Raw genomic sequence first — 26429 nt, 5'->3', positions numbered from 1 at the left:
AATGGATATACGCTTTTCATCATTAAAGAATTTGGCATCATAAAATCGAAGAGTTGCATAATTTTTTTCGCAGGTAAATTAAATAATATTTTGGGCGACTACAATTTAAGAAGTAAATCCACACGATTAATATAACTCGGATAAGTTGTAATTGATTTGGGAAAATTATTAATGTTACTAAAAGCAGTATTGAATGGGAAATTCGGAACTTGACACAAATCAAAAGCCCACACTGTAAAAACTGCGGTGTTAAAACTGACACCAATTGGTGTTAATAGAGGTCCAAACCCTGAGGTGTTAAAATCACACCCTAGAGATTAAACATAACACCAAAGAGTGTAAATGTAACAACAAAAGGTGTTGTAATAACACCTATAGGTGTAAAACTAACACCACCATTATAACACGGGTGTAAAATAACTGGTGAGGTCCTCCATGTACACCGGTTAACACCGCAGTTTTTGCTGTGCATTAATAAAAAAATGTCAAATGCATGATATTCTGCTTTCAGTAAGAGATAGCTCAACCCCCCCCCATGTTAAACTTTTAATGGACTTATTTCATAATTAGATAGTCATAAATGGAACTTAAATTCAGGGACACTCTATCCGACGTGGTCCGTACAGCATTAAATAACAATAAATAGGAACTGTCTGCTAAACCGATTTAAATACAAAGAGGAGGACCAAAGAGCAGACTTAAATACCATTTCGAATTAAAAAATTGTCGAGAACATCCAGTATATGGAAGAAATAAAATATGTTAATCAGCCAAATTATTACTGTAATAGCTATTTTTTATGAAAATTATACATGGATTATCCATGGTGTATATTTACTGGTGTAAATCTGAGCTGTGAATTTGTTGTGGGGGGTGATCTTTTTTAACCCCCCCCCCCCCACTTGAATAGCATGACGTCATGGATTTACGCAAATGGGTAAATTACTTTGTTCTCCCGCATTCTCCCGATAATTTTTCATTCCATGATCAGGTGTAGGTTTTGCTCGCTCATAATGTTTGTTTTGTGTAATTACTCAATTCATGCTGTTACTTCTTTAAAAACTATCAATTGCAACAAAATTTGAATGAAACACGAGTACATGTATATCTACGATTGAAACATTTGGATTGTTTTAAAGCTTTAAAAGTCACCTTTTTATAAAAACCACGTCTTTATCAAAACGACTTTCATTAGACACAGGTGGAATAAATTAAATTGTACATGTAATAATCATGAATAAGGAAAAAAAATCAACAATATTACTCGTGTTGGCCCTTTTGTTCGATCAATGATAATGTTCGCTTTGTAATAATATACAATAAAGAAACGAGAACGAAGGAAAGACATAAAAAGCAAAATAAAAAAAGGTGGATGTATCAGCTCTAAAAGGACAAAGGAATGGATAATTTACTTCTTTAGGTTTCAAAAAAAACGTCAACCAAAAAGAAATATCTACATTTCATTCATCATCATGAACGTCAACAAGCTCATTAACAAAACAGTTCATATCAAATCAAATCGCATTTTGAATTATTGGATTATGGTCAGAAGACGTTTTGCTTCCCGTGTCCAGTTTAGTAATTAAACGACTTTACTGCATGATAAAACTGCTTTATTAACCTTAACAAGGATCATTTTACGGCTTAAACATTTAGAAACTCAGCAATACTACATTTCCCATGCTAATGTGGAACCCAGCCGAAATTACTTATTAACATGACAGGCAATAAAGACATTTTATTAAAGTAGCCATGACAGAACCATTATTATAAAAACATAAACGAGAGAGGGCGCTATTATGAGCTAACATTGAGTAGTATCTAATGATTCGGCTTGAATATAGAAGCACTTACAAGAATGATGTAAATGTCCAGTAATGAAAAATAAAACAAGTGGTAAAGCAGCGAGATAGTACGCCTAATGAAACTAGTAGGTCCTAAATATGAAATATATGACGTCATTATAGGAACGTGAGCCAAACAGAAAAAAAGCCTCTCCACCATGGTTAAAATGATATTGTTATAAAAATCCGAACCAATGTATCCAACCAATACAAATGAATTCAGGTATGGAAAAATGTGATCGCAATACTCCGCAAACGGTTTGTTAGTATAAGAATCACAATTAGTACAGGGCCGGTGTGGTTTAATGAGTTATAGAAAGGTTAACTGAAGAGGGGAAAGGGGAAGATATTTTCTTTCATGATTATCCTTTAATTTGGTCCGTTTTTCACGATATCAAGTAATGTTTACTTGAATGCATTTGTTTTGTCCATGGTTAAGGTATACCAATTATAATCTACCTTCCACTAGAAGCGTTAAAGCACAGCTTCTATCATTAATAAGTGGTACATGGAAGCAAATATGTTTAAAGGTACACTGTCGTTATCTCCTCCCGTCGAATTCAATTTCTGATTTGGATCGTTTTCTCTCCCGAAACGATCCGACAAAACCCGAACGCTCGACTTCCTCCAGCGTCTCCAACGAGCTCAGCACGAGGGCGCTGCTTCTCCTCTGGACGTGGCCAAGTTGTAGTTTCCGCACAGCTCCATGCTCCCGTGCGTAGGCCGACGGCGAGGACGGCGTTGATCCACCCGACGTGTTTGCGAGGTAATCCATGCTGGACGGCTGTATTTGGAGGCTAAGCCTTTGCAGAGATCGTTGCCGGTCTGAATTTGTATGTATATATGTATATATGCATATATGCGTTTCGGGAAGGGGTTTTCAAAAGTTTGTTATGGTGCATGGAATTTGGATGGGAGTGGATTTTATGTTCGAAAAGAATGAATCGAATAAAGAAATGCGTTTTCGACGGTAGGTGTGGGTTAATTTGAATTCAAAAGTGGTTAGATCGAGAACCGGAAGTGGAAGTGCATGGGCATGATGGGAATGGTGCTAAGGAGTGATAATGAGTAGTTATATGGAGTAATGCCATGCACGCAGGCAAGTATATGCAAAATATTTAGAAAGCACAAAAGCGGAAAAATCATGAGATCATGTGCTAATAAGAAACAAGAATATAATAAATATATATGTATAACAATAAAAGATACATATAGAGAAAGAATTACAATTCAGAAGAGGCGGTTTTCACAAGAAAAAAAAAAAAAATCTTACAGAGACAAGAGTAAGTTAATGACGAAGTTGAAAAGGAAAGGAGAAACATGTTTTTTTAATGTATAGTGATGAGAAGAACGAAATTAAGACAGGATATTTTACAGCTAAGCAAAATCGGCAAAACAAAGGAAATAAATAACCAAAATTGGTAAGTAATTTTCAACGGAATTATCAGAAAATCCATTTTTGTTGTTGTTTCCATTGAAAAATCCAATTGATATAAAAGATAATCGTTTATTAATATTCCATATTGAATGCAGTTTAGAGTAATTCGAGAAAATTTGTAACAAAGAGAATGCAGATAGAAATGAAAAGTTAAAAGTTTACAAATTGATAAGAACCATTTCATGGATGAGAAATTAATGAGATTATTGACACATTTTTAGTCAACAGAAATTACCACATTTTAATGGAATCGGTATTGGTCATTTATGCGCAAAAGACAATGAAATTTATTTTTAAGATGTATATGTACATGTTTTAAAAGCGAACATAAGTGTTACAAAGATATTGCATAGCAGTGTCAAATTGCAAAGAAAACAATACAAAACATAAATTTTACACAGTGAGTAAATAGATTACAGTATTGCGGAAGCAAATGGATATTTTTCCCAGATGAATTTGAATATTCAACATGGCGTATGAACAATGGAAATTTGACCGATAATGAATGAAAAAAATATTTCAGTTTGGGAGGGATGAATAAAAGGGAAGAAATAAGAATATTAATTAAGTGAGTTTATGTTGATAACCTCCAGGCAAATTCTGGATTTTTGGTACATATCTATACACAATCATGCATTTTTGTTGTTAGTTAATATAATGGTGTGGGGGAAACAAAAAAATAAATACAAAAGAAAGCATAATTAATAACGTGGTAAATAAATCAAACAAAAAATACGACTGAAATTGCAAATTAAAGAATGGTGTAGAATCTTCGGCTTTGGGGTAATGGGATCAACGATTAACATTGTGACAAGTGATGGTACGTGCAATGAGAAATGACGGTGAACCAGTCTCGTGGAATGCGCGTCCTACTCGGTTCTTAGACTTCAAAAGTTATTCATCAAAGACATCGCTAAGACCAAAGTATAGCGATTAAGGTTTTGGGCGTACTGTTACCTGCACAACCATAGAGCAAAGCAAAGTTATAAACAATCTTTAGAAAACAGTTACTCTGGAATATAAAGACTTTTACATTGTAGTCGCGCCTTGGCTATAAAATACTTTTGGTAAAAAAAAATACTTTGGTTATGGAATACAAATGCACCACTTTCATTCCAGGCAACGTAAATATCCTTTTTTGCAACTTTTCACGTTTTTCCTCCACCAGCAGATAAGAAAAGCAAGCAAAAGAATAAAGCTTCTGATTGTAATACTACTTTTATTTCAGCCATTGCTATTTGCCTTTGCAGATTCGGTCATTTCGTTATCTAATTCAGGCATCGATTCAGAAGGGTGATCGGGAGTATCGTCCGAAAAGCGCATGCGCATGAACTTTCGCCTGACATTGTTAATCCGAAAGCTGAATCTCGACCTGCGCAGAAAGGCTAAGCTCGGCGACGCGAATGCGCGCGGGACATACCCTGGAGCTGCTGCGCAGAAATGGTGACGACATCGAACACAATGGATCACCACGTGACAACATTGGACCAATGGAATGGGACATGCAAATCGGTAAGTAATGACGTCACATGATGGTGACAGGAAGGAATGAGAGTTTGTGTCACGGATGTGTGGATTTGGGAAAGGAATGGAACGAAAAGACAAAATCGGGAAACGTGTTAAAATTTTGGGATCGAAAAGAAAAACAAATTCTCAGCAAATCAAACGCGTTTTGACTATAGCGGAAAGTGAGACGGTTATTTTTATCAACCACTACCGTAAACTAAGTAACATAAGACACAGGGTGTCTAAATAAAAAGCTTGAAACTCGGCTGTACGATATATATCTAGTGAGGATACGGTCCTTATAAACAGTGCTTCAAGGTAGAAAGTCGGGTACTACGTTATAAAATCTACTTGACAAGAACGGTGAGGTCTGCTAAATCTACAATGGATTTTAAGCAAACGGGTTTGGAAGATTTTACAATACAATTATGGAAGGAAATAATGGGAATATAATACAGATGATATGAAAACATAGCAATATACTCATCAAAAGACTCAACGGGCCTGGAACAACAAGGAAACTATTAATTTTATCTAGCCATCATTTCGTACGATTTCTCCATTAATAACCATAGCAAACATGATATATATTATCATCATGTTATTTAATTTGATAATAGTTTTTAGAAGATATTAATTGCTGATTTAACATCGATCATAATGTTTTTAAAACGGTGACAATGGCAAACTCAATATATAATTTGTTTACATGATTCATTATGACGGAAATATTGTAATTTGAAAATTAATGTTGGACCTTTATGGTTGTTTATTGAATAGTATTCCCTTTCGATGGCATCACAATAGAGTCTGTATTCTCACACTGCATTCCAACTAGCAATATAAATATCTTCTGGCAAAGGACATTTTCGTGAATTTCATCTGTTTGCCAGAATGAATTATGGCTGTTCCAGACCCATAAAACTATGTTTTAAAATAATGCAAGATAAAATTTCGATTTAAAACTTCTATAATCAACTAAACTGCTAAAAACGTCAACCAAGATACTTCTTTTATTTATTTAGAATAATATTCATATCGTCATTTTTTTAAAAAAGAAACGGAAATATGACCACGTAGGTCTGCAGCAGGTATGTTGTAATACTAACCTATTTAGCCCCGTTCAAAAGAAAATAGACAAAAATTCTCAGACAGCTTTGATTGCTTTTAACCCGATGTTGATTTGAAAATATTTATATTTCAAAATTACCGATACGCCTTCAAACCGGAAAGGATGATACATGATTTACTGAATACCTGTTTGGTAAATTATGATCATAGTTCTCATGAGAAAGGAGAAAAGTAGACTAATGTAACAAGTTGGATTAATCTGGATTTCAGAGTACCGTCAGAGTAAATTATAATCTCTAACTTTCCTTTTATACATGACTATGCATGGTTTTCGCCCTCTACCCCTACAATCATTAAACCTTTAATATTTTGGCACTAGTCTTAATGATCTAATAAAGTTTTCAATATGGTCATCCATTGCACATCTTATAAATCGTCTTCGAGAAAGACAGAAACTGACAACAGTTTCGATTATAGTAGTTTTTTGCACATCCTACATGAATATAATTCATTGAAAGACTGAAAGTAAAATAATTTATCATATAAATAAGCGTTTTACAAAAAGTAACAAGGCACTTTGTTCAAGCTCGTTTTTTTAATCGAATAAGGTTGCCTTTTGTATATCCTTCATGAATCTTATTTTCAGAAAGACTAAAAAATGAAAATAATTAATCCAAGAAACCACCCAAATACATGATCTTACAGGGCACTTTTCTTCAACCACTTGTTTTAGTCTGACCTTTGAGTAAAATTGAATGACGTTTGTTTAGCTAAACGCGTGTCTATAAAGAATGATAATTTACCAGAATATTTTGCAACTTTTTCCAGAAAGTGGTGTATAGACGAAAGGTTGTTCCCACGAACACCATCGTTTGATATTAAGGTCTTCAATTCAAATAACTCTTTCTTTTTAAATATATACCATATACAAATAGGGTTGATAAATAAAATTGTTCTCCCACTTTCTAGATATTAAAGGGGAATGAAACCTTTGGAACAAATAGGCTTGTGTAGAAATAGAAAAATCAAAGAATAAGAATAAAGAAAGTTTGAGAAAAATCGGACAAATAATGAGAAAGTTATGAGCATTTGAATATTGCAATCACTAATGCTATGGAGATCCTCCTATTGGCAATGCGACAAGGATGTGTGATGTCACTGATGAACAACTTCCCCTTGGCATGCTTGGTGGACTATAAAATACCCTCAAAATGTCTCTTTTTGCTTTTTCTTATGATGATACAAACTCTTTATCCATGATGTATTCTTAAAAAATATGTATTACATGCCCTCATGTACAAAGAACACATGATCTATGGATAGATGTGATAAAAGAGGCAATTCAAGTGAAATATATACTAAAGTAATGGGGAGAGTTGTTCACAAGTGACATCACACATCTTTGTCGCATTGCCAATTTGCTATCTCCATAGCATTAGTGATTGCAATATTCAGATGCTCATAACTTTCTCATTATTTGTCCGATTTTTCTCAAACTTTCGTTGATCTGTTTCTTTGATTTTTCTGTTTTCACACAAGCTATCTTGTTCCAATGGTTTCATTCTCCTTTAAGCCAACCTACTAAGGTAGCTTGTCAAAAGTCCATGCACCGTTCTTCATCGTTCTTCCCGCATCCGGGTTTTCGCTTCGGCTTTCCCGCCCAACGTTCCCTTCTCTTCAAAGGAACGGTCGCCATCAAAGGCCCTTTGATGCCACCGTTCTTTTGTTCGTCTTTCCTGCAAGTCTTAATTTCTGTCGAAAGGCCGAAAAATTTATTCTAAATAGCTCCCTCTACGACCAAAACAAATGTGTGCCTTCATCATGTTGTTCATATTGACTGTTGGATCGAGATTTCGCGTCACTGTTCTGAACTGTGGTTCGCATCTATAATGGAAGTTCTGGTGCATTCATAAATAGCCACGGTAGCTTAATAAAAAATCACGCACTTGTCATTAATCGTTACTGATCTTACGAATTTGCTGCAATAAACATGAAAACCTCTTTTTTGCAATTGGAGAGAGTCAATTCATGATGTTTTAGGTGGGAAAATAAGATTCCACATATTTTCGTTTCGTAGGCCCAAGCCTTTCGTATAATTCACGTCGACTTAGAATATTAATTATTACTCGCATCTCAAACAAGTGTCGAGAGCCCCCCCCCTCCAAAAAAAAAACAGAAGGAAATAGAATGATAAAAAAATATGACCGAACAGCTTGAAACTATTAGGCATAGATAGATCAAAGATTTACAAAGATTTATTAGAAACTGTTTTAAATAGTTTCTAAAAAATTTTGACGGGCAACAATTTCCCCAGGATAACATATTGTCTCTTAATTTTCTTTATCTCCATGTTGTAAAGAAGCGGGACCAAAAGAGATTGTGAAAAGAGGAAAAAGAAAACTAAGAAGTCAAAGGGAGAGGAAAGGAAGGGGAAATAGAGAGAAATAAGAAAATAATATTGGGATGGAAAAAGAGGAAGGGTGAGAAAAAAAATGGAGGAAATACAGTTGAAAGAGTGGGAAAAAACTCGGAAATTTGAGAGGGGTTCTCCAGATAAGCGATTCCATGTCCCTCGACATCAATGTCCGATTGTGTTAAAAACGACTGTCATCGATTAATATTAATCTTTTTTTTCGTTGTTTGACCAAATGCGTGCGCATCCCGATTGCTGCTTCTGCATCGAAATCAATATTCATGAGAAAGCAGAGTTGTGTTCTCGCAGAATTCGTGATCAGGTGGGGGGGGTTAAAAACATTTTCCCCAAAATTCATGACTTGCGTCTTCGGAATGAGAGTACGCATGCGCGTGGACTGGATATTTACGAAATTGTGGTCGTCTATTTGAATATTGTATGCCATGAATGAATCAGCATCCTCAAATTTCCGTTACCTTTCTACCCCCCCCCCATTATGAGAGGCACAATTAAAATTTGTAATGCAAAATGCAGCCAAAACAGAAGAGTGCCCCCCCCCCCCCCTTGAAAGCGAACCTAATTTCTCCCCTGTCATGGATCCGCCCCCGACCTTTAGACATTATGTTGTATAGACCCAATTCTTGGTTGGATTTACATTTACATAGGGCCCGCCCCCCCCCCCCCTATTGGCGGAGCAAAAAAAAGGGAAAGAAAGAAAAAGAGAGGAGAAAAAGAAGGGGAAACATAAGAGGAGGAAGGCGAGTAAATAAGATGAGGCGACGACTTAGAAAATAACTTTAATAATCATTACGCTACTGGGACAACCAATTCAAAGAAATAAACAAATATCAACCTTGGCGGCCGATCGGGAAAATATGGGTGAAAAATGAAATCATCCTCCCCCTATTGGCAGAGGCTGGATCCACCCCTGATTTAGATTTACATTTTATTCACACTATCGATCCCCTCTCGGGGCATGAGTGTACAACATAAAAACATATAACAGACTAAAGTATAACTTCATTTAATTGGTTTAACGTATTAAACGTAATGTTCGGAATTAAAGATAAATACCAATTGTGGTAACGATCAGAAAATTAGTTCGATCAGAATGCAATGAATTTTACCAACGAAGTGTTTGTTTGTATAAATGAAAAATATTTGCCAAATAGCCCTGTGAAAGAAAATGGTAAAAGTGCTGAGAAATGAGCGATATAAGCACAGAATTCCATCAAATGTCAGGTATTTTTGAGGCAATATTATAACACACTGTACCACGTATGCTTTAAAAAAAAAAAAAAAAACAAGTACACACCTAGTTACAAATAATGCGTGAAGCATTTCCATTTATTTGAATGCAGGATAAAAGAGCACAGGTGTCGTAGCCGGGGATCGAACCCCGGACTTTCCATGTATAGCCAGGCGCCTTAGACCACTCGGCCACGGCACCCTCACATGTTTTAGCAATCATCAGAATTATCGATATTGAGCGGCGATTTCATTATTCTACAAAGATAAGTGCAGGCGCGGATCCAGGAGGGGGCCGAGCCGGCCCCGGCCCCCCTATTTTTTGACAACCTGCAGAAAAAAGTGTTTCTTGATAGAAACTACGAAAAGCAGGAAGAAAAGTAACAGCCTCGTAACGGCCGGCCCGACCCCGAAAGGAAACAAGAAAAAGATGAGGGGAAGAATTGGAAAACAGACTTTATATAAAAAAAAATCGCTCGCGCATCGCGCTCGCATTAACTGTGTAATGAATCCCATTCAAGAGGATTAAATGGCACTTTATATATCCAGTTCTGAAATCAATTTGCACACAATATTTTAGCTCACGCATCAAGCTTTCATTTTTTGTTTGATTTACACAAATTGTTATATCAAAATTTTCAGCTCGCGCTGCGCGCTCGCATTGTTTTATTTGTGAGTAACCTATCCTCTTTGGAAATTCTTTCCAAAATTTGTCAAAATGCTCCTGTATCATGTCAGTTTATCAAAAAATTAAGCTCGTGCTTCGCGCTTGCATTTAATTGTTTGAGACATGCAAACAAGCTTGTTCTTTAATTTTGAATAAAAACGCACTTAGACCGTCCAGTTTTCAGGTCGGAATATCACTAATTACTTAATTGGTGATACTTGTATCCTCTTCACTAATCAATAAAAACAGTCCTAATTAAGTCCCTTAATTTTCACGTTTCGGCTCACGCTTCGCGCTCGCATTGTTTAGTTGGATACTTATCTTTGTTCATTATTATAAAAACTGCTCAGAATCTTCGAATTTTTTTGCACGCGCTTCGCGCTCGCATTTTATATTATGACCACATGAGATACCTTATCTTGTTTATAACAATAAAAACTAACATTTACTTAAAACTTCAGTCTTCAGTTAGGACTACCCCCTGAAAAACCAACAAAAATAGAATTATGGCGGCCAATAGAGAAGAATTTTGCTGAAAATATTTATCGGCCCCCCTATTGGCGAAAGCTGGATCCGCCCCTGAAGTGCACATTAATGTACTAGATCTAGATTTATGATAAATATTTCGTATCGAAATCGTCATGTAATCATATTTAAAATTGCTCCTGATATCTTGTGCTGTTCATGGTCTATAACCTCCCATAGTTATCGATATCGTCATCACCGCTGTTACTATCGCAATCATCTTCATTTCTCTATTATAAGTATTATCTTCGTTAACATTTCTATTATTTCATTATAATTTTATCTTCATGAATCGATGGGGTGGGGGAAGGAGGAGAAGACTGAGAATTACCAAGGAGAAGCAGACGTACATGTAGAATGGGGGAGCAGTAAAAAGGGATGATAATAATAATGAGAGATGAGGAAGGATACGGAGAGGAAAACAAAGATAGAGAAAAAAAGGAGATGCAAGAAGAAAAAGAAGAAGAACGAAGGAAAAGCAGTAGGAGACGTATAAGAAGAGCAGGTGGGCAGAAGAACAAGAAGAGAGAGGAGACGTAGAAAAGGGGAGAGGGAAAAGAAAGAAGCAGCAGAAAAGAATGAGGTGGAGAAAAAAGAATAATGAAAGACGACTAAGGATATGAAGAAGAAAAAAAGATAAAGAAAAGGAGAAGGAGTAAGAAGAGTAGATGAAGAAGGGGGCGAAGGATGAGAACAAGAAGAATAATAAGGTGGAAAAGAAGAATAACGACGGAGAACAGAAGAAATAGAAGATGGGGGGGTGAGTTTGTTCTAAAGTAAAATCAATGTGAGTAGAATTAAATTAATGTTTTATCTATATTGCAGTGATTACATCATTACAATACTAGGATGCCATTATGTTCAATAATTTAAGCTTCAAAATTCTGTACCTTACGGGTGAAGATATGGGGCCGTAAGCTGCAGGGAGACATGTAGAGTGATATATTAGCATTAGATCATTACTCTAAAATAGATGGAACGTGATTATTTATTTATAACTAATATTAGTTAGTACACTTACTGGCCTAAAAGCCAAAGCAAATAGGGCCATGATATAAACTTCTCCATCAAGAGAATTGAACATTATTGACCTTTCAGGATTGCTTGGCATTGATACTCATCGAACTGTTCTTAGTCATTGCCCAGGCCTATGATCATGAAAGAGCAAGATCACTCACCCGTATAGTAGAGAATCATTGACAATAGCATGCTCAGCGGGTTCGCCACAGAAAACAATGAGAGAGCTAGACGCTCACAGTCTTTAATTCCCCATATCCGCTGTCGTGATTATTGTCGTAATTTCAATAGATAAACCTACTTCAAAAGACCGTTGGCCCGCCCGATGGGGAATCTTTTGTAATAATGTAGTGTATTAAAGTACGTGTATGCAGTAACTACCATCCCGACTTCTGTTGTGCTATTTAAAAGATTTCTTTCAACATCATCGAGGAGCGATTAGCGTGTAAAATCGCATAAATTATCTCACAGAACGGATATAATGTTCATGATTACCAACATCACCATAATCATTACTATTATCTTTCATATTTTTAATGATATAAACTATAAAATTGATACTGGAGAACGATTGGAAATAGATAATGAATGAATGATGATAACAGTGATGATGATTGTGATAATTAGAACTTTGAAGTGATGTTAATGGACATGATAATACGAATAACATGAATAATAATATCAGTGATAATGTAAACATTAACAAGCGAAGATGATTGGTATATTTGAGGCAATGAACCATGTATAACTTGAGACGCGTTTTTCCTTTATCATGTTTGTTATAAAAGGGTTTTCATATCATGATCCTGAAAGACAGATTATATTTAGATTAAAAAGAAAGAGAATGGATAGCAATCTAATTATAGAAAGATTTTGCGGGATGTCAAGTCCCGGGGGGGGGGGCACTTACATTGACGAGTGGATACCATGCGCGACAAAAAAAAAAACACGTAAAAAGGATGTCTTTTTCACGATAGGGCACGTTACGTACGTAACGTGATAAGGGTGTCAAAAACACAAAAATAATGAAAAAAGGTATCTATTTTGCTAGGAAAATTACGTGTTTAGGGTCGAATTTGCGGGGATGATAAAACAAAGATAGAATGTTTTATAAAGGATGTCTTTTTTGCCCCAACACTTCGTGTTTAGGGTCCGATTTGCGCGAGGTGTAGAAGGTGGGTCGTACTAAACCAAATAAGGTAAAGCCGACGACCGAAGGACCCGTAACAATAAAACATTCCTTTACTTGTTATTTAGGGTTCATTTCAGGGAACATTTGCCAAGAGTATCGTTTTGTTTCCAATACTTGTTAAGGGTAGGGTTTCACACGCCAGTACTTGTTAAGGGGTACATTTTCAGAATATGGAAATTACGTGTTTAGGGTGCTTTTCGAGACCCCATGGTCGCGCATGGTATCCACTCGTGAATGGAAGTGCCCCCCCCCCCCGGTGTCAAGTCCGATGCAGTATAAAAATTGATTGCATATCGCGGTCGATGCGATTCTTATATCAACGATATCATCCCCAAGAGTCTATCAAGTTATGAGTTTATGTGCATTTTTAGCAAAATTGACATTTGTAATACGAGATTATTCTAATTTTAGAGTGCTGTAACATCCGCATTGCATGGCATTCCTGCTACGTACGTTTGAATTCATCGGACATTTCGATTTCTGGATGCATGTTATATCAGTTTGTACGTCTGAATCATATTGATTGTCATTTGTATTAACTTTATGATAACGTTGATATACAAAAACAGAATTCATCAGGTCCTTTATCATTACACCAATGGTATGAATTTATGCACATATAGGCCTATGTCTTTTGCTTGATAGAACACTGACACCCCCCCCCCTCCATTAGAGCGAGAACAATATTGTGCTCTTTCATTAATATTGATTTCGATAAGGAGATCGGGAAGCGCACGCCATTAATAGGAATTTACATTATTTGTATACCACTTACAAGTGAAGCACAAAACATGTATCTAAACGCTACGGAACAAATAGAAAGAGAGAATGAATTTCACCAAAAATTAAAGTAGTTGCACAGTTAACAGTAGGCTGTAAACGATAGGGGCTTCACATGCAGCGGAAAAAGCCAATTTACCCCCCCCCCCCCAAAAAAAAAAAATAAATTTGAATTTCTCTCTTGAATCTGCTTGTTTAGTACTTTCTGTTAGATTGTTCCTGAGTTGGATCTAGTGGGGCAGAAGGGGCCCGCCCCTCCCTCCTCCCTCTATTGGCGGAGCAAAAAAAAACGGTGAAAGAAAGAAAAAAAAGAAAAGAGAGGAGAAAAAACATAGGAGGAGGACAACGATTGAATAAATAAGATGAGGGAAAAACAATTAAAAAGAATTCTTTCATGTCATTAAATAAAATTTTCGCTCATGCTTCGCGCTCGCATTGCCTTTTAGGTGATTTACACATATGGAACTTAAAATATCAAATTTTTAAGTCAATATACATAACATATTTTAACTCGGAAATCGAACTTTTCTTTTTAAAAAGTGTTCTGAAAAAAAAAATTATTGTCTGAATATTAACATTTTCTGCTCCCGCTGCGCGCTCACAAAATTTGATTTGTCAGGTACCTATTATTTTCCTGTATTCTATTTTAGTTATCAAAATATCCCTATTCATGTCAGATTGTGAAAACATATTAGCTAGCGCTGCACGCTCGCATTTTGATTGGTGAGTTATGAAAATTTCAATATTAATTATATTACAAACTAATTAAAATCTCCATTTTATGACAGTTTATCAACAATTTTCGGCTGGCGATTTGCGTGCACATTGATTTTTGAAAATATATCAACTCATGCATCTTATTCATAATTATAGAAGTGCTATAATATTGACAGATTTCGCGCTCTGATTAGGCTTATTAGATTAATAAATTAATGATAAATTGTCCCTTTTTCAGAATGGAATATCAAAAAGTTTCATCTCGCGATTTGATAAGAAGAGAAATAGGAAGACAGTCATAATTTTCATATGATGGAATATTGTTCTTAGAATTTTCCGGCCCTATGTCAAAACTCAAAGTAATAATAATGAATCATATATGTTCCTTTTTAAATGTGATCCATATCCACTCACAATTCTCCTACAAATCTCAAATTTTCCGCTTGCGCTTCGCGCTCGCATCGATTACTTAGTTATGTATGTACCTTTTTCATGATTACAAAAATTGCTTAGAACTTCCATTCTTCAGGTACAAAAGTAAATATTTTTAGCTCACGCTTCGCGCTCGCATTATCTAATTGTTGAAATATGTAACGTTTTAATTTACGGATAATTACGAGCAGCCGTTAACAGATTCCTTTTTTTATCAGAACGATCAATGCGTACTAAATTCATTCATCTCGTTTAGGATCAGAAGCATTGCCAGAATGCTATTTTAGGACAAAATACATGAAATAAAAAATTAAAAAAGCGGGCGCTTCGCGTTCGCACTATTTAGATTAGGCTTGTGAGATTATTTTACATTTATTTTACATTTGATTTAAAGAATAAAGCTTAAAAGTGACAATATTTGGTTTACATATTATAAAGCGCCTTCTTATATTCCAATTTTACCTTAAACGTAAGTATTTTATTTTCAAACGAGTCTATGAAAAAGGTGCAGTTAGGCTTTCATTTTGATGCCAAATAGTCTCATAATTGGGATTAGTTGTAAACACGGTTTTCGAATAGAAGGCACATCGGAGAACATCAAAGTAACAAGACAGTCACCAGCGCTGACAAAGTGATAATCTCCCCTTGACATACCCCTATATACCAATCAAGAGGTAATCTTTCTATTGAAATCCGCCACCACTCAGACCACCTCTATATGTTCAAGAATATAGGGTAATCTCCGCAATCAAGAAAGGGGTAATTTAAATCTACCTTGACAATGGGTAAGCCGTTAAATACAGCTTGCAATGCACTGGCCCATGTCATTTTCAACGTCCGGCTTTCGGGGAATTACAATTAGCATCAAATGGGTAGTTCTCTTGTTCTCGTTTTGTCCCCATACTAGAACCTTGATTTTGTTTCTTTTCGTAATGTGCATTTTGATATGGTTTCCAATATATTTCTCAACATTTCGACATTTAATGTAGTTTAATGCTTGCCTTTATAAAGAGCAATATTACATAAAACCTGCTTGGCGAAGCAGATTATAACATAACGTTCGAATGATATTTTATCAACACATTTTTAATTAAGCATGTAAATTCCCTCTTTATAGGCATGATAGGTCTACTCTTAATGTAAACATTCGAGTTATATTTATTGCCTACCATCTCTCTGTGCATTTTAATCCCGGGGGTGGGGCACTTACATTGACGAGTGGATACCATGCGCGACCAAAAAACACGTAAAAAGGATGTCTTTTCCACGATAGGGCACTTTACGTACGTAACGTGATAAGGGTGTCAAAAACACAAAAATAATGAAAAAAGGGTATCTATTTCGCAAGGAAAATTACGTGTTTAGGGTCGAATTTGCGGGGATGATAAAACAAAGATAGAATAATTTATAAAGGATGTCTTTTTTGCCCCAACACTTCGTGTTTAGGGTCCGATTTGCGCGAGGTGGAGATCGAAGGTGGGGTCGTTCTAAACCGAATAAGGTCAAGCCGACAACCGAAGGACCCGTTACGTCGGTAAATTATGTTTACCGTAGACACTGGGAATCTAATTTGCAATAATTTGACAGACACACATTGCAGATTAATTCAGATATTTGATAGGAAGAAGAAATCAACGGCAATATACACGTATTGTTCAAGTCAAACGTGAAGGTTAAAAGAAAATAGGTATAGAAAAGTTTTAGAAAAATTCAAAGGAAGAATGAAGTTGGATAAAAAAAAGGAACCATCAGAATTAAGTTGACAAAATTGAATATTGTATGTAGAACAGGAAAACTGAAAGAAATAATTAAGTCCCCTCCCCCGAGCGGACTGGTTTGAAGGGGTGGGGTCACCATGCATAAAATTATGGTACTTATGGAGGCCTCAGCCCCAGATCCCCTTCGGTTCTGTGGCTCCTGGATGGTAATCAAGAACACTAGGTCACAAAGCACTCTAGATCACAGGGGAAATTTATATAAGAGAATAAAGACGGATCACAGGTAAAAAGATATAGTATAGATTTTCCTGTCCAGTGTCATGTCGGAGTCACTTCAATGTGTTAAGTTTCATTTTAATTCACGCGATATTTTTCATCGGTCATTCAAAGTTTAGAATGGGATTAATAGAAGACGCGTAATTCCTTTATAAACACTCAACTCTATTCATGGTCAAGACTACCTCAACTTTGATAATTTCAATATTTATTTTCAAGTGCTTTTGATTTCGTTCGAAGGTAAAGATTTTTGTAATGGTCTTAAAAAGTAACGAAAGTACTTTTTGTTCTGTATTTCGGGTAATGAAATTCAAGAATTGTGCATTTAAGCTACAATTACCGATATGACAGCTTGAGCATCCAATTTATTTTTTAAAGTTCAATTAATGATATTTTATTCGTTTGTTTTGCACGGCATCTGTATTATGTGCGAATATATAAGTTTCTAGAATTCCATGTTTAAACAAATGCAGTGGCGTACCTCGGATTTCCACAATGGGGGGGGGGGCAAAATCGCCTTAAAAGAGTCCTCAACAGGATATAAAGGACATTTCACAGCTAAAACAAATTGACAAGCGAAAAAAAGGTCTTCAACTTCTCGTCGGGGGGGGGGGGCAGGGATAGGTCCAACACTGTTGCATGGGTTGTGACTCGTCAGGGGGAGGGGGGGGGAGTCTGCCCCCTGTAGGTACGCTAGTGAACATATATATAAGAGGGCTAAATTAAACATAGGCCTATGTTAAGCTCAAATTTGAATTTCAACGCTGCCCTTAGTTTTCAACCTTTTTCCAGAAAAAAAACGGTTGCATTTTATGTATTTATTGTTATTTTTTGTCACGGTAGCGTTTCAATGTATATCTTTAAATGCCATCATTTTTGGACCAAGGTATGATTTATATTGTATCTTTTGCATTTCGTTTACAAAGATGTTAAGGAAAATTCCATATTTTTCCTCTTCACCCGACAATGCTGACTGTGTGGGCTCAGTGTGATGAAAAAAAATCTTACCCTCGCCTGAACACTTACTTTCAGAAATTCAATATGTTAACGGTATGTTCTTCAAAATAAAACAACATGCTCGTGCTATTAAGGGCTAAAGCTTAATTGTTCTATTAAAGAAATGAAATCTAAATCTAATTGAAATTTGTCATATACTGAAACCAGAAACGAAAAATTCTCCCCAAAAATGTGAAAGCGTAACTTTTGAAAATATATACCCCAAACTACGCACACCGATACAAGGACACAACAATATTCAGATCAGTGACTAGAGATCGGGCGTTTAATAGTTTGCCTAAAATGCCGATATCGTGGACATAGAGGGCGCTCATGCAGAAACATTTTATCGGAGAGACAACCGGGTGGTGTCAAAAGAAAAGATCAAAGCGCACGCTTCCGTTTTCGCTGCAAAAGGGAACGGTGGCGTCTTGAATGGCAAGAGCACTGACCCGTAGGCAAGAAAATGGACAATGGAACGTTGAGCGGGATCGCCGTGGAATATAAAGGTAAAGACGCACGCACACCTTTGACAAGCCTACTAAATACGTCAACTTTAGAAGTTCTTTGCAAAAGATTTCCAACCCTATCATTAAAGTGACGGTCCTAACCAAACCCAGTTTTGATTTTAAGAAAGTGGTGTCTTCAGATGCATTATTCTGAAAGGTTGAATGAACATAATTATCTAAAATGGAAAGAGTGGTTTTGGATGGTATATTCAGCAAATTTGAAAATGGAAGACTTGTCTGTCGATGGTATTCAGTAATTTTAAATTGGAAGACGTGTAGTCAGCTACTGATCATGCTGATTGAAATTCTTTCTTGATCATTTTGGTCCCTCCAGGGAGGGGCAGGAGACGACTCTCGTTCCCCCTCCCACGGGATATCCGCCCATGCATCTGATAGAGTCTCTATTGTCTCTAGGTTATTTGAAAGGCCTTTGGTCATAACCCACTATCAACATGATCAACTTGAATCAACAGAGCCTGTAACGAAATCCCTCCCGTTCGGAGGAGCCCTAGACTGTCTTTGTGCTTCAACTTCCGGGGAACATACTGACCGTATTTACGTCCTTGGGCGCCGCTACTTCCGGTTCCTGAGGTGCTCTGGCTGTCATCTTTGGCATTGGGGTCGCGGGCAGGGACGGCCGGATCGTCTTCACCCATCCGTAAGTACAGCCCTTTGGAACCGAGGAACGGGCACACCACCTTCGCGAGGAGGACTTCGAGTTGGACGTACTCTTCGGATGGCGTGGTGGCGTAGGACCCACCATCATGGACCGCGTGTAGGTTCAGCAACATTTGGGTGATCTCCGGAGGGACCTCGCTCTCGTTGCACGATGACAGCGCCTCTGCCAATGGCAATAAATATCCAAAATGAAAACAGTTAAACTACAGAAGACTTGTTTCCTTAATTTGTTCAAACTGTAGGTTCCTAAGAAGGAAATATTGTCATTCCTTTGGCCAGAGTTCTAACACTTCAAATTGATATGTCTCCACTATTTCTGAACTTAGGTAAACCTTACGGGTCCCTATTCTTCTACGAAGATAGTGTCTCTGCCAATGGCAATGTTCCCAACAAATTAAAAAAAATAAAAATGAACAAAGTGAAGATAATTATACAGATGACTTGATCCCTAGATTTTTGGCGAATTGTAGTTGTTCCAGAAGATTAAGAGGATAAAAGTCATCAGTATTTCCAAATTCTTATATCGGAACACTAAAAGGACGTAAACAGAATAAGAATTGCATGTCAATGTGGATCATCCACGTATATTCGTATTCTTCATTCAGTAACTGGTATCCATCATTACAAAAAAAAGTTTCATGAAGTACTTTTCACTTTCGCGAAATGGGTAAATTTACTTCTTTTTAAGGGGAATCTGACAACGGTGACGACACCTGGGGCCCATTTCATAAAGAGTTGGAACTGTTGTAACTTTCGCATTATGGCAACTACCAAGATGACCGTAGTAACCTTGATGTTGATTGGCTGCTGAGCCATGTTGCAATGGTAGTTGCCATAATGTCAAAGTTACAACAGTTAGAGGTACTTTATGAAACGGGCCCCAGGTCTTGAACTTACTTGCTAACGGCAGCTGAAGAACTACATGATCACGAAACCCTAATAAAGACAACTGGTACATCGTCAGGCCTTTGGTCTGGAAGTAGAAAACATGACAATCAGATGGAAACAGTTTTAAAAAATCAGTCAGTTGTGTAGAAAGTACTTGAAATACCTCCAGAATAACTTTATGTTCGGGCTCCATATTCCTTAAATAGTCATCAACTTAGAATTCTATTTCACTTGCTAATCTATTAATGTGTATACTCACTAACCCATACATGTTGGAATGTATGTTGTTATTATTGTTGTGAATTGGTTGTTTGGCGTTTATACACACTGAATCAGCATAATGACTATTTACACAATCTACGTTCATTTCGTTTGAGTCAGTTCATAAACACATATATATATTATAACAGAAGACAAAACAGGTTTGGCACCGATGAACGACCGTCCACTTGGAATGAAATGAACTTCTCTGCCTATCTTTTATTCAAATTTACAAAAGACGCGATTCTACAAGAACATCATCAAAATACTGAATAAAAGGAAGAAGTCCACAGCTTGTCACATCAATCTTCACTTACCCTATCCAATAATTAACCTACAAATGATATGGAATGTATTATTTTTCACAACCATAAGACCCCCCCCCCATCCAATAAAAATTAACTTTGTTAACACGTTTATTGCAGTGCATGACTGCAATTTTGAATACCTGGACTGGATAAAATATCGCCCTCAGCGTTGGGAGTATCTCAGTGAAGAAATAGTTCCAAAGCTCAGCGAGACTGGTAAGTAATCCCCGCCCTAAATGCAATAGAATAGAAATATTCATTAAATATGTCAATTATTTTGACTAATCATTCAGTATAAAGATACATCACATGTATTCCTACTTTTTAACTCGAGTTAATAAATAAGAAAACGCTGACAAATAGCAAAATTACACCTAGACTTTCTTTTCTCAGAAACAAAATGGCAGCTGATCTTTTTCATTTAAATCCACCAGTCATAGAGCGCCATAACTGAACATGAGAAAAGGGGTCTCGGCAAGGCAACAAGCCATTTTGTTTCTATTATATTTAAGATGAGACAGGTGACATTATTCTAGTTGACTGTACAAAAGTTAGCGTAAAACTTGCTGGGTTTTTTTTCGAGTTCGAATAGATATACTTCAATGCAACGTACATAAAAATTATATTTGTGTTGTCTCAATTTTTTTACCGGGGGAGGGGATGGTAATTATAAGACTGATGTGTATACTAATGCACTTAAGGATAAAATATTAATCTTGACATCCAGAAGGTTCAGACCCTTTTCAAAATCTGTTTTGATACTAATAGTTTTTATTCATTAAATAAAGGAATTAAATAAATTAAATCCTTAGCCGTAGATAGAAATACATTGTGATCACTCAGGGACCATTCTAAAGTTGCACTGAAGTTTACAATCTAATAGATTTAGAATTCAGTCGTATTCGATTGAAACTATCGATCCAATTTTAGATTGGTCTCTGGCCACAATATATTTAGATTGACTTTAAATCTAAGGCGTTTAGAGAGAACTCATTCACCACAAATGGGTAGGATAGACATTCTCATTGGTCTAGACTGCCTTTAAACATGGACGCTTTAAAATAACCAATTTGACAGAAATAATGGAACCACTGCATTTTCTTACCTTCATCATTGTCAAGCGAGTCATAAAGACTTTTCATTCCTCTTTGTAACAGATTTTTCTGTGGAAGAAAGAATATGAAGAGAATTATATACAAATCTATGTATCGGCAGTGATGGTATCGGCAATATCCGTGGCATTTATCGCAACAAGTATATGTATCTACACTGCAAAAAATGTGGTGTTAAAACTGACGCCAATTGGTGTTAATAGAGGACCACACCCTAAGGTGTTAAAATAACACCCTAGAGATTGAACATAACACCAAAGAATGTAAATGTAACAGCCATAGGTGTTGTAATAACACTAATAGGTGTAAAACTAACACCACCAATTTTACACCGGTGTACAATAACTTGTGTGGTCCTCTATGTACACCAGTTAACACCACAGTTTTTGTTGTGAATTATTATTTCAATTTTTATTCCATTTTCGTATGTTGCATGGAAGAGATCACTCCACGCATTATGCATTCCTTTTCTATACGAATATAATATAGTAATTTTAAAAAGGAATAAGACTTTATTAAAATTGAATATAAACTAGCCTGTGTATTTTCCTTTAAGAAAACAGTACAACAATATGGCATCCATGCTATAATATAATTATAAATCATAGTCATTATGCTATCGCCTTCAATGTAAAAGTGATTGAAATAGAAAGATAACAATATTTATCTAGCAAAAAAAAACATATACGGAGCATGACTCGTGTTTTATTATCGAAATATAATGTAGAAGATTTATTATAAAGTCTTTTAGTAAGACTAGTAAATGTCATCGATTTTTCAACAAGCCTTCTGAATAGTTTTAACGGATTTATAAAGTATCAAAATACTCATATCATATTCAAATATCAAGAAGCCAAGAAAATAATTGATCTATATTTATGTCACAAAATACTTTCAACTCCGTTAACAGAAATACGATTTATAGATCACTTACACTCAAAACTCCTTCATGTAATCCGTTGTAATGAAAATCTTTGTGTAATGTGATCTATTATAATGAATATCTTTTTATTACTTGTGTATTGAATGCTAATCATTTTTTTATTTATCCACTTTTTGCATGTTTTGTATAATATCGTTGTATGTTCTTATACCATGTAAACATGTATATTTCAGCCAATGGCTGTCAATCATATATTACCAATAAACCATTACTATTCTATTATATTCTATGTTCCGATTCCACAATCCTTTGCCAGTTTGTTCACGTTTATTGGAGATGAGAATTATTAGGTTCTTATGACTTAAAGGAGAATGAAACCTTTGGAACACGATAGCTTGTGCGAAAACAGAAAAATCAAAGAAACAGATCAACGAAAGTTTGAGAAAAATCGGACAAATAATGAGAAAGTTATGACCATTTGAATACTTCGATCACTAATGCTATGGAGATCCTCAAATTGGCAATGCGACAGAGATGTGTGATGTCACTTGTGAACAACTCTCTCAATTACTTTAGTATATATTTCACTTAAATTGCCTCTTTTATCACATCTATCAGTAGATCATGACTTGTGTTCTTTCTATAGGAGGGCATGTAATACAGGTTTTTAAAGAATACATCATGAATAAAAAGTTTGTATCACCATAAGAAAAAGCAAAAAGAGACATTTTGAGGGTATTTTATAGTCTATCACAGGCAAAGTTGTTCACATGTGACATCACACATCCCTGTCGCATTGCCAATGAAGGATCTCCATCGCATTAGTGATTGCAATATTCAAATGCTCATAACTTTCTCATTATTCATGTTATTATTCTGATTTTTCTCAAACTTTCTTTGTTCTTAATTCTTTGATTTTTCTGTTTCGACTCAAGCCTACTTGTTCCAAATGTTTCATTCCTCTTTACATGGGGGGATTAGTATCCTGATCACCCATTTCCACGTTTGAATACTACAACCAGCATTACTACCCGTAGAAACATGATAAAGGCAATTTGAATTTTTCCAGAAACCAAAAACTGATTTTGATGAACCTATCTTCCGGAAGGTCAAGCAAAAGACGGTGTATAATTGAAATTCATGGCATTGTTTCACTTACCTTGTAATATTCTGATATGAATGACCCGATTTCTGATTTGATTGCAACTCTGGAATGGAAGGAATATAGGCACAAACAAGAAAGAAACAATTTCATAACTTTACGTCAGGGAAAGCCATTTGCTTTAGTATTAGCTTATTCGTGAGGGAATGATGACACAATCAAACACATATTTTTTTCGAAAGATTCCACAACGAACAAACTGAAATGAACTTCTACTCTTAAACTCGTCCTGATACGAAAGTGAAATAAAAATAGCAAAATTCAGCTTTCAGATATGTCAGCTTTGTGCATTTTTTTTTTCTTAGTCGTATTTACTAGTCACATTGGGCGAGACTGGATTCATTTCTGAATACAATAAACATAAAAAAAGAATATCATCACAGGACATATCGGTTGAGCCAACTAACTGTTGATCTAGTAATCTCAACTAGTTTACTTTTAAAGAAAGCCTAGAAATAAAACGTCCTTGTCATTCGGCACTTGATCATTCAATGAGCATCATCTTCAAAGTTTTATTGCGATTAGAAGGAACTAATCTGGTCCCTAATAACACTCCTCTCAGAGTGAGATGATGGATTAGTCCTGATGGAGTGAGATTTCAATCTTTCAAGAGTTTACTTTTTATACCATTCTTTGAGTGACAGCACGCATCTTTTTAGACTTTCACTCAAAGTAGGATAAAAATTCACTCTTGAAAGAATGAACTCGTGATTTTTTTTTTTTACCCTTTTCGGAGTGAAAGTGTGCACTTTTTTACACATTCACTCCAAAAAAGGTAAAAATTCACTCTTGAAAGATTGAAATCTCATTCCATCAGGACTGGTCCCTGATCTCACTCTGAGAGGAGAGTGACTATAGGGACCAGATTAGCTCCTTTGACATTTAGAGAGTAGTATAACAAAAGTTAAGTTGAATTTGGTTTGGTTTGGTTTTATTTACCGTATGAAAATCACAATGAAATACATATTGCACAAGATATGATATTAAATATAAATATATAAACATGCACATAAAAATATACGGATGGATCACTCTATTCAGAGCCATTGATATAATGGTTCTGTTCTTCCTAAAGTAAGGTAAAAAGGGAATTCTTACTTGACCATCTTGTTCAGTTCATATAGTTCACCGGGTTGTAACCTTCGTTTGTTGAATACTGATAAGACTTTACTCTGGACTCTGTAATAACAAAGAAAACAATAAAAACAACAACATGATGTACTTTGGCAGAACATAATGATCGGACATCCAGCACCGTGTGAACACAAATATAGTAACTTATACATTACTAAAAAGGGAGATTCTGGTTTCCTATTCCCAGAATGGCGTGAGGATTCTTTACATGGTCATAATTGCAGAGAAGCTGTTGATTATTTAGCATTGTAGAGTCATTCCATAATAATGGATTCTATCATGATTTAATAATCCATGTATGGTATCGTACTGTATTGTACTTATTTAACCTCGGTATAACTCACTCTTAGTCAGAACAGACTTCTTTCCAGCAAGTCCACGACATCAAATTAAACAGGTCATTATGTTAAAAGTTGGACAACACGAACAGCATTGCATATAACACATACAATAAATCATATATATTAAAAAAAATCAAATAAACAAAATTTAATATAACATAAAAAACTACATAAAACCACATTGCAAAGAGAAATCATAAAATAATATATATATATATATTTGTATAGAGATAATCCTCAGTTACAAAATTTGTTTGGGGTTTTTTAAGACTTCTTACATTGATAATTACGAAGAGATAATTACGTTTGTATACTCTTCTGTATATACGTATAAAGGACAACCTGCTCCATGTTGGAGATTGTGGCGCCATGTTGGCAATGGTACCCAATATAATATAGGCCATGATTTGGTGACAACTATCATGCTTATTGGATAGCACTATCTCGAGAATGCCGTTTTTCATTAGGCGCCATCAAGATATGCAAAACCATTTTTTCTCTCTTTAAAGCACACTATTAATGCATTTTTACTGTAAAAGATCTGTAAAATTCTACACGCGTAAACAGTATGCAACTGCAACAGTGTGTCGTCTTGCCGTTTTTCCTTCAGTACAGTCTGCACATTCCCAATATCAATTTTGGATGACGCTGCCCTCTCTTGCCAGACTTTCTATAGTGATATTAGTTGATACATTCATTCATACATTCATTTTGGGCCTGACAGTCACACCAATTTATGGCACATAACAGTCATGTTTCGCCTACCATGGCCGTTCGGTGAGTCGAAAACAATGATTTCTGTACCAGCTTTCTTTGAGCATGTTGTGTTGTCCGTACAGAAATCCCTAAAATCAATGTTTTCAACTCACTTTGCGGATACCATAGGGGAAATGTGACTGCAGTATAACTGCACCGGACCGATCAAAATAATAAAGTTATTTTCAATATCATCGGTCGGTTTGGAGTTGATATCGTTGGTTGTGACTGTAGCTCCTGATTGACCCTTTTCTATTGCATGGCTAACTCAGCTGGATACAAGACAGCCTATAACTACATGAAATTTGTCAGGAATTGGAGGCATGCTGTAGACGACTATCATATTCGTTTCGGGGTATAGTTTTTGGTGCTATGTTGTTTCGAGAACAGAAACTAAAAAAAGATGGATCAAATTTCACAACGAATTGCAAATTACTTGTCATTCAACTAATACAATCATTGCAAAACAGCTCAAACAACTGTTGTTATATATAAATATCAGGAAAAGATATGTAGTTACAAATGCCCTCGAACATGTATTCAACGTCAAACCATTT

General features: G+C 35.8%; 1 protein-coding gene across 1 annotated transcript; it reads right to left on the bottom strand.

Moving 5' to 3' along the window:
• Positions 1-890: 890 nt before the first annotated feature.
• Positions 891-25487, bottom strand: LOC121406216 (proline-rich protein 5-like). Its single transcript, XM_041597239.1, has 8 exons — positions 25459-25487; positions 24740-24820; positions 23639-23687; positions 21590-21647; positions 20625-20716; positions 19925-20000; positions 18900-19190; positions 891-2669 (listed from the first exon to the last, which is right to left on the bottom strand). Exons 1-8 carry the CDS (start codon positions 25485-25487, stop codon positions 2386-2388), a joined length of 960 nt encoding a protein of 319 aa, XP_041453173.1. The 3' UTR covers positions 891-2385.
• Between the last annotated feature and the right edge of the window lie 942 nt (positions 25488-26429).

The sequence above is a fragment of the Lytechinus variegatus genome, chromosome 19 (genome assembly GCF_018143015.1).
Source record: "Lytechinus variegatus isolate NC3 chromosome 19, Lvar_3.0, whole genome shotgun sequence".
Lineage (NCBI taxonomy): Eukaryota > Metazoa > Echinodermata > Echinoidea > Temnopleuroida > Toxopneustidae > Lytechinus > Lytechinus variegatus.
The sequence above is the reverse complement of the archived record's forward strand: the minus strand, read 5'-3'. Positions and strand labels throughout refer to the sequence as shown.